This window comes from Aphelocoma coerulescens, chromosome 4 (assembly GCF_041296385.1).
Source record: "Aphelocoma coerulescens isolate FSJ_1873_10779 chromosome 4, UR_Acoe_1.0, whole genome shotgun sequence".
Taxonomy (NCBI): Eukaryota; Metazoa; Chordata; class Aves; order Passeriformes; family Corvidae; genus Aphelocoma; species Aphelocoma coerulescens.
The window spans coordinates 35528507-35538942 of NC_091017.1; the positions used below are offsets into that span (position 1 = coordinate 35528507).

Consider the following 10436-nt stretch of genomic DNA (forward strand, 5'->3'; position numbering starts at 1 on the left):
TGGGAGGTGATAGCAATTAATATAAGCTGAAATCAAGAAAATAATTGTAGATAATAGGTGTAAGTAAGAAAAGAGATATATACTTAGCATAACTGAGGGCAATAGGAAGTTACTTTGCATATACAGCAAGAATGGAAAACCTTGTAAGAAGAGTAATGGTACTATACTAGGCAGAGGTGCTGTAAGTATCAAGAATTAGCTGAAACAGGAAAAATGTTGAATAAATATTCTGCTCTGTGTTTGGGGAAAAGCCAGATATATTAAATATGAGGATGAAATAGCTCTCATTCACAGTAGCTAATGAGAATGTTAAAGGTAGACATTTTACAATCAAGATTTTAGCTTAAGTTGCATCTAGAATTTTTTACAGAGCTGGTCTCTGAGTGCTGCAGAACATTAATGTTGATTTTTAAATAAATCCTTTAAATCTGGGAGGGTTCCAAAATACAGCAAGAAGCTAACTTTGTGCCAGTACTTTTAAAAGCTAAGTGGTGTAACAGGAATAATTATGAGCCTGACATCAATCAGTGGAGAATATTGCACAGCTTACAGGGTGCTGACTAATAGTTATTGTTTGTAAGTATTAATTATCTTTAATATTGCTCATAATTCAGCTCCATGTTACCTAAGGAATGGGCCAGTGAAATTAAAGTTGAGCTGTGAGTTTATTGATTTAATCAAACTGAATATGACTTTTTTAAGTATTATCAGTTAGGTTGAGAGAAGTAATGATGCAAAGGTAAGAAACTCTTAAGAACATTTTTCTTGGCTTCATATGTCAGCCTGGTTACATCATCTGAATTACACAAAATCAAGGTTAGATTTGTTACCATCTCTAAGTATGAGCAGTTAATCACACTAACTATAGTCATGATTCGTGTCTGAATATTGAAGCCGAATAAATTCAGGTTTGAAATAAGGTACATATGTTTGTGGGGAACAAGGTCATGGAAAAAATTCTCCATCCTGGATGTTTTTAAGGAAAATCTAGTGTAACTAGTTTGGGCAGTAAATGTGGAAAGAGAGGAGGAGCACCAGAAGCAGCAGAGGCAGAGATGGGGAGTTAGTTGCTCCTCCCTGCCAGTCTGCATGCACAGGCAGCACTTATTCTTTCATCTCATTCCCCATTTTCTTCTGACATTATTTCCCTAATTCTGTAACCAAAGGCTTTCTGCAGAGGCACACGTGCTGCAGCTCTGGAGCAGCAGCAGGTGCTGAGCTTGGCAGCGAGCACCAGTCAGTCTGAATTTTGTAAAAGGTGAGAAAGGATCATCACAAGGGGCCTTCTGGATTCCAGGAGACATTTTTAGGTACTTCTGAGCTGTTCATCAAAAAGACAGGTGTTCTTTCCATCCTACCAAACCTAGACAAAATGGTCCAGTCCTGGAAGAAACAGGGAACTAGGTCTGCGTTTCGGGCCAAGCCCCAAGAGTTGTCACCTTACTGTGCTCTCCTTGGCCCCCCCCACCTCCATGCCAGAGGGACAAGGAGTGGCTGCCCAGCTCCCTCGGGAGTGTGGGGTGGCCCTACATTATCCCAGAAGCCTTCCCTTCCCAAACAGCTGCTCCCCATCCCCTGCTGGGGAAAAGCCATAAATCTGGTGGAAGCATGCTGTGGGTTGAGTCTGGCCCACAGGTCATGATGCTGGAGCAGGATAAGGCAAATGATATGAAATATTTTTTGTGCCAGGATGAAGTCAAAAGGATTTAACATTTAACAACATTTTACTTTTGTTTACACATCTTCAGTGTAGTACTCTAAAATCAAGTCCTGCAATATCTTTTTTTACAAAAACGGTTCCTGTAGCCTTTCGTAAGTTTTTTGTGCAGTAAATGTGGAAAATGAGGAGGAGCAGAGGTATTGTTAGGATTATTTTAGGGTCCTAGCACAAACCAAGACAAAATTAATAAAAAGCAGATAATTATATATATATTATATATACTTTATATTATCTCAAATTGTTTAGGAAAGCTGTAGGTCAATTGAAGTGAATGTAGATTAAAACAACAGAAACATTTGAGAGTTGAAGAGATGTATGAGAAGAAATTTAAAAGTATGTTTAGGCAGCAGCTGACTATAGTAAATAGAAGAATGTCAGATTTGTAAAGGCAAGGAAATGGATGAAATTGTTTTCAAAAGTAACATATACTTATTAAAGAAAAATTTGGGCCAGGTTGCTCAAACAAGGAAAATTGTGTCATCCTGATAAATCAGTACTCCAGCTGACACTGAACTAAGCAGAGCTCTGCGTGAACATGCTGTGAACAGTTCTCTGCTTACAAGGCAGAGGTGACCTAGAATCCACTCCCAGTCCTGAATGGGAATGAGAACCGACTTGTAACAGCCTTTGGGGGAACACTCTAGATACTGCAGTTGGAACAGGAATATTCTATGCTGTGAATGAGAGAACTTAGGCTCCAATTAGTGTCACTGAGTTTTACAATGTATTGCTGATAGTATGAGGAATGGACTACAAGTTTTCAAATACAAAAAGAGGCTTATAATTTCATACATGGTTCTATTTACTCCCTTACTAAATCTTACTAGCTTTAAACATAGGAAAAATGTAATATTCCTGTGACTCTTCAGTTAACATGCACCCCTGTCCTGCAAGTTCACTTTTCATTGCAAAAGGGTCTGCTTTATATCTTTATTACCTGTGTCATTGGGTCTGATCTGATTGGAAGGAATGTCTCAGATCAGTGAATAACAGCATCCTGTCACCTAGGGTCACATAATCATGTTTATCTGTGTCTTAGTCACTGCCTTGCTAGACAGTTTGCCCCTGCTACTCCAGTAATGAACACTGTTAGGCTGTCAGGTCTTTGAGGACTGGGAGACAGTTGCAAGAAATTTGTATGTGTAGTTTTGTCCTACCGTCAGGGAGCACCTATCTTATTTTTCTTTTTTATACTCTGGAATCTTGATTTTGTGGTGGCTTAGGAATGGTATTCTCCAGTGTAGTACTCCCACTAAAACCAGGTGCTGCTCTGTCTCCTCACTCCAAGAGGAGGCATAAAAGGTAGAGATAATGGTTTGAGATAAGAAAAATTTACTGAAAACAGCAATGAGATAAGAAAATGAGCAGTTAACAGTAATAATATTAATAAAGAAAGGTATAATAAAATAAATTATTCGCACAGAGAAATTCCCTGACAATAGACAATACTGGATGGCTCCCTCCACCACATTTGTTTTACCAGAAGAAACCCCCCACCCCAGAAGAGAATCCCTCTCTCCAGCCCTGCCAGTGACATGAGGTGGTATAGAATAACCTCTGTGCCCTGGCCATGCTCCCTCCTGGCTACTGCAAAAATTAACCCTGTCCTGGAACCAGGACAAACGGGCACCTCTGTTTTAGTGCATCGGTTTCAAAATTTACTGCTTTCATGAGAAATATAACTCTGGCAAATTTGGGAAGGTGTATCCACTGTTTGCAGAAGGAGTAGTGCCATGCTTCTCTTCCACCTTGCACAAGAATCAACTTTGCCAATAATGGGAGTAAAAGCCTCAATCAGAGTTACATCTGTGTTACTTGTCTTTAGAGAGGCACCAAGCTCCACAGGTACAAATAAAAGGGCTTCTCAACATGCAAGGTGGTCACCCTAGGGTGAGGTATAGGATACTGCCCTGGCAACTCTTTAGAACCAGAACAGACTAAAATTAATTGCATCAAACATTGAATTTTAGGGTTAATTCTGACTGTGGCTTTCAGAGCTCAGAAAAATGCAAGTATTGAATAGTATCAAGCCTGCAGGTTCATCAGCACAGAACAAATATCCAAAAATATTCCCCATGAAAATGTTCTCTCCCCTTTCTATCATCTTAAAATGAAGGAGTCTAACTATAGCAGATTGCAGAGCATGAGGCACCTTGTGCATGAAAAATTACACAATTATGAATGTTTGGATTAGTTTATATGATTGACTGATCATCCTTAAGTACTTTATAACATAACCATTCCACAAATTAGTCTGATGTAATGTATCCCTATCAACAAGTAATTTCCTATATGTTTGTTTGCAGTGTTCTTTAGCAGATGCATGAAGTTTGCTAATGAGTTGTGGCGAGTAGATCATGATTCCCCTCACTCTTTATTTCATAGGTTGGTGAGACCAGATGCAAAAAAGTTTGCACTTCGAAATCTGATCTGAGATCCAATGATTTCAGCATTGTTGGAAGCTTGCCAAGGGATTTTGAATTATCAAATTATGACTGTTATGGGAAGCCCATTGAAGTCAACAATGGGCTCGGGAAATCTCAAGCCAAGAACAACAAGAAGCCTCCTCCTCCCAAGCCTGTCATTCCATCAGCAGCAAAGAGAATTGATCTTTATGCAAGAGCACTGTTTCCTTTTTGCTTCTTGTTCTTCAACGTCATATACTGGTCCATATATTTATGATAAATCTTTTATTTATTTTTTTCATATGTGTAAAATATAGCCCATTTCATTATCCCTTCCCAGTCATGAAGGCCACTGTGTGAATTATTTGCATTTGCAAAGCAATATGTTGCATCTTGATGCCGTGCGATTGTACCGAACATATGGCATCTGAAATTTGAATGAAAGCATGACACTGCAATGTCTGTGCTCTGACCAACTTTGTATATAAATGTACAGCATACATCCTGCTTTAGGAATATATATGAAGGACAATGCATACTACATTATAAAGCTGATTAACGCTCTTCAGATATTAGTAACATACAGAAATTTCAAGTGTTTCTGACAATGAAATGGATGTGCACGTTGAGTATTATTAAAATCAGTATTCTAGTATATGTAGTATTTAACAGCTTTTCTGCTGACTTCCAGAGGAAAAAGAAACACCCACCAAACATCTCGTTCTTGTATAATTTCAGCTGGCACTGTTGAAGAAAAAGCTAAGGTGTAATTATTATTATTTAGACTTTGTAAGTGGAGGCAGGCTCAAATAAGCAGATCTTGTCTATGTGGAAAAATAATGATCAGAGAAGTACTAAATTTGTAAAATCAGCTCATTTAGGAAAAAATCCTCAACAGTTGTGTCCCTGAAGCAGGCACACTTAAGTATTTTAGAATATGCTGGCAATAAAACATTGGGCCAAATTTTAACTGCTGTTTCCTTAGGCACAAACTAGATACAGTACATAAAAAACAAACGGGTCACTTTCTAGACTAAAGGTATCAGGAGTTTTGGAGAGGCATCACAAGGTGCAGCTCAGTATCAGGTTTGTTATACATTTTTACATTACTTTGTCCTCTGGCTCAGCTTCTGTAGCATCTGGCAAGCCTGCAGTATGTAAGTCACAATTTTTTTGTTGTTGCATTGGACACTTATTATTTGGTTTGTTTTGGTTTTCCCCTTGAAATCTTTAATTTTAAACAAACCAGTTTTCAAGATGAAATCCTATTTTGCCCACTAAAATTATACCTTTTCTGTTTGTGTTCTAGCTAGCACATAGCCACCAGTAGGAGTGAAAACATGTCCAAAGGTCTAAGGGGCTGAGACTGTCATGAGCCCCAGTGTGCCTATGTGTTAATTAATGGCTGCCCACAGCTCATTGATTTGGCTTCTACATTTTGGAGAATAAGGTCTTGTGCATGAAACAGTTCTGATAGGAGACTGCTTTCCATTTTCCAGAGGAAACCCTATGGCATGGGGACTACCTAAACATGAGCTCCTTGGTGTGCATAGGGCAGGAGCTGTGGTCTCCTGTGGATGCCAGGGTTCATCCCTTCGTAAGGGCAAATCATGAGAAGAAATGCAGCCAAAAAAAAGCTGCATGTAGGTAGGCATGTGAGAGAGAACGGGAACTTGGCCTCAGCTCATGAGAGCATGCCATACAGAAATACATCTCTGCTTGTAAAGCTGGGGCACCACAGCTAATTACAATATGGAAATAAGGCAGTTCTCACTAACTTTGTGATTCATAAAAAGAAATCTGGACTATTGGCCCCTTACAGGCTAGGAAGGGACTGGTTTAAATACATGAAACCTTCCATAGTGTGGAAACAAACAATCCCGCTTGTTGTGCTACATTTCTGGCATGTCCAGGATGTGTTGAGCTAATGCAGGCCACAGGTAGACTGTTGGATCACTTGGGAGTTGCCCACAATGAGAATGTTGTCCACATACAGCAATCCTGCACAACCAAAAGGTCAAAAGTGGGAATGTAAGAAGAGGAATGGCGTGCCATGCTGGCTTCACTGCACATCTGGTGGACCTGCATGCCCAAGGGCTTTTTCGAACCACTGCCACTTTGTGATCAACAGGCTGGCTGCAACAACTTGTGTTTGGGTTCAAGAGATCTGCTCTTCACAGTATGGTCACATGCACTCCACCAGCTCCCTGGCCACTGTCTCATGGAGGTTTCAGGCAGCCACTCTACCAGGTGGCCACAGTTTGTCCTTTGGATTTCTTTCTGATCCAAAGAAATTGAAGGCAAATCCCAGATGTTACTGAGCTGTGTTCAGTGGGGGCTGAGGGAAAGGATATCTTTAAGGTCTAATTCAAAGTTTGAATATTTCTGTTAGTTGGAGGTAATTGCAGAATTGTCAGAGACTCTTAATAAGCAATAAGGATAAGTGAAAGAGAGGAAGGAAGGGAGGGGGAACTTTTATACATACAGAATGGTATATTTATAGACATTATTTATTCTCATACTTGTATTTTTTCTTACAGTACTGGAAGGCAAAAAAATAATTACCTTGTGTTGGAAAATATATGAATTTTGGAAGATAATTTTCTTGTTAGAACTCTTATTAAATGATTTATCTGTAATTAGTGTCCACATTCTATCTGTAAAATCTCAATTATAGATTTTATTGTTAAAATAATCTTTGTTCCTTCTTGCTTTCCTGCTTACTTGACGGCTTTTGTGTTTTATCATAAAACACTTAATCAATAATACACTGTAATTGCTTTCCAACTCACACAAAGGGAAGCAAAAGGAATGTATATTGTTCAGATAAAGGGTTTTTTTGTTCATTACAGCACAAAAACTAAGGCCAGAAGTGAAGTTTAACAGCAAATTTGAAACTAAATTTAAAATGAACCAGTATCAGCTATAAAGTATTAATTTTCTTTTTACTTACACTAGATAATATTGCAATATTTTTATTATCTTGGAATACATTAGCTTGTCCTACTGAGCAACAATAATTGATTTATTTTGTTTTTCTTCTTTCCACTTAAGGTCATCAAGAGTTTTGCATACCATCTCACATTATGGTCCACCAGCACCCTCTAGTTGTAAAATTCAGCCTAATGACTGATTTCCAGAATAAGGTGCAAATATAAAAACTGTATACGAAATATAGGATCCTAATTGATCGTGATAATATGAAAGAAAAAAATATTATTAAATTAAAAATAAATGGGCACAAAATCAATGTACAGCTATAGAAATTTTCCCTGCAGTTACAATTTGAAAGTATAAAAATGAAGACATTCAAGTAGTAGCAAAGGTGAGGTTCATGAAGTGCAGCTTAGTAACTCAATTAACTAGTTATGATGCCTGAACAAACCACATGACAGCGAAATCTGGTTTTGAGGGAGAGCCCATCTGTGTTTCAGCTGACATTTACTTCAAGTTCTGCTTAACTGGTAAGAAGTTATAAATTTTTGTTCTACCCTTAAGGTAAACCTTGGTATTTACTTGGTTCTTAAGCATCCAGGGGTAGTATTCAAATAGTTAATTCTGTTCTTTTATAGTATCATCACCCTTTAGATATCTTTCGACATTTTTTTTCAGGATTTTAGAGCACATTCAAACATTGCATCAGGAATTTCCATGGAGATTCGTTAATTCATTTCTCAACCACATCTACAAATTTAAGGTAGGCAATAAGTAAGGATGTAATTTGAGAAGTGTATCAGCTGCTATGCATTAATTCCTTGTAGTACACAGCTCATGTTTGACACCCAGTTTTAGGAGCAGCTCTTCAGCATGTAATGGCATCTCTTCTTCACTTAATTCTAGCTGAGATGGTGTAAGGGAGCAGTTGGTCTTTTGAGGAAAGGAGTTCATTTTTGTAAGTGCACTGTACAGAAGATTGACCACATGGAAACACTGCCAAGCAGCTTTCATTCTTCAAAGTCTTCAGATTAATTTGGACTTGTTAACGGGGTAAAGGAAGATGTCTTTAGTGCCCTATTCTCCATTAAAGAGAAAGCAGCAGCACTGCCTTCTGGGCTAGTGTCAGTGGGCATGACCACAGTGATTGATCTGTCTGTATAATCTTTTAAAGGAAATGCACTTACAAGTAATCTTTATTTAAAAATATTTTACTCTGAAGAGAGACAGTACCTTACTTAAGCAGTCTGTTATAGCTGTTAAGGGAATCTCTAAAGAGACGTTGTAATACAGTTATAATATAGACCATGGTCTCTGCTTCCGTTAAAGCAGTTTATCCTTACGGTTACTGGGGGATTGCAATGGGGGTATTTGTAGAATAGGTAGCCTTGAATTATTTATTTCCAGCCTAAATAAATGCAGTGTTAAGTGATTTTTCAGGCGATTGAGATATCGTAGTGCTGCAATGAGTACAAATGAGGTGTGTAACAGATAAGGGAATGAGAGGACATTCTTACTTGATGCTTTCGTGTACTAATTCCGGGATTAGAGATGGTAACGTGGAAAGAAATTCAGATACAGATCAATTGAATAATAATTTTGTTTGTGTCAACAATTTAATTTTTGTCTAGAAATTTGCTGTGTATATAAATGAGTTACCTTCTTTTTATATTACTATAAGGAATTTTTTAAAAAAACAGGAAAATTAAGCTCATCTGTGGTTCCCAAAACATAAGGAAATTAATTCTTTTCACATGAAGCTCTACACCTAAGTAAACAGTGGAATGTAAAGAAAAATTTGAGGATATAAATTCCTCATCATAGTGGTTTTGTCTATGCCACTGTATCAAATCAGTCACAAGCAATCTGGGCTGCTTGCAGCACTCCCTTGCACTTTGCCTTACTCAAGAAAGTTGCCCACCCCTGTACTCCCCCTGCACCTATCCTCCTTCCATCAGTGGGAATGGTGTCAGCAGACATCTAAAATAAAGATTACCTGTCTATTTTGAAATGCTTCTGAAAGCCCTTCATTGCTACAGTATGTCTATGCTGCAGTCACTGAAATGTCTGCAGCTAGTGCAGGCTTATCCAAAGTAACCTTAAACTGGTTGTTTTGGGGAGGGCTGGAAACATCACCATGGTGATGGTGAGCTGTGGCTGGGAAGCCTACCTGCTGGCTAGGGCAGGAGAAAATATGCTTGGAGTTCAGCCCCATAAAGCTTTGTGCTGCCTTGGCTGCTGCGCTCGAGCAGTTGGTTTAAAGTTAGCTCGTGTGGGTGTTCAGCAGCCCGTGCCTGTGAACTGTAGGTGTGTGCTGGGTGACGCACGGTGTGCTAGCACGGAGCGATCCTTCCTACGGCTGATGTGAAAGATGGCTCTGTAAAACATTCTCTCCACAGCTTTTGATCACCTACGGGATTTCTGACATATTTAATTTTGTGCACTGACAAGAGAATTCAGTGGCAGTGACAAAAAAGTGCCAGTTCGCTTTTTTCCTGGACCAATGCACGTGTAAATGAATGAGTTGGATTCGCCCACCTGAGCATGAACGAGGCTTCCTCCTGAGTCTAGGTCATAAGATTATCCTTCTTATGAGCCCTTTTGTTTAAAGTCCCTACCTCTAGCAGTGGATATTAGATCACAATCTTTTGAATGAGTAATGAGACTAAAGAAACTAGTGAGACTAACAAGAATGAGACTGTAAAAGTCTTTTTGGCTTCCAGGTTGTCCATAGAGGTCATCCCTAATTTTGAGGGACGCTGATTGCTTTTCACCATGGGATTTCTCAACATGTCAATGCCTGTCAGGTTCTGGAGAACAGCATCCACTGACTTCCTCTTAGCAGGGGAGGTATTTGAAGGGCCTTCCAGTTTGTTAGTCAACTCATCTTTTGAGTATTGAGATAAATCTAAAGCTGCCTGGCACCATTAGCTGTCACACAGAGGCAGCAGGTACATTAAGCACACGTCTTTTAGTACAAGAATATTAATGGCCTTTCATCTTATTGCGTGAAAATATGGTTTACTGTGATGGAGACCAACCAAAGAGACAATGTGGGTTACTAAGGATTTCTGTCCCATCAGGCAGTTACTTAGGCCACATAATGTGCTTTGACAGGAAGAAATATGAGGATTGTGGAGTACAAAAGATAAGGTATTGTATAACTCTTTTCTACCTGATGAGTTCTTTGGGCTGTGACAGTGGGAAGTGTAGGATTTTTCATATATATCTGTGTCAGCTTGTTTCTTTCTATGAATATTCACAGTGGGAGTCATTTTTTCACTTGAAGAAGCAAACTCAAGAGGTTTTTGGGCCAAGGAACCCTTGTGAGTATAGCAGGTCAAGTTGTTGTATTGTTACCCCCTGCAAAAACCTTT

The 10436-nt window shown here is 38.9% G+C and overlaps 1 protein-coding gene across 1 annotated transcript in view; it reads left to right on the forward strand.

Annotated features, from left to right (window-relative positions):
* Positions 1 to 6769, forward strand: part of GLRB (glycine receptor beta) — a 48810-nt gene extending 42041 nt beyond the window's left edge. The window contains exon 9 of the mRNA XM_069012122.1: positions 4106 to 6769. Within this exon, the coding sequence (XP_068868223.1) occupies positions 4106 to 4402 (297 nt within the window). The 3' untranslated portion in view covers positions 4403 to 6769. The remainder of the gene's footprint in view (positions 1 to 4105) is intronic.
* Positions 6770 to 10436: the final 3667 nt, after the last annotated feature.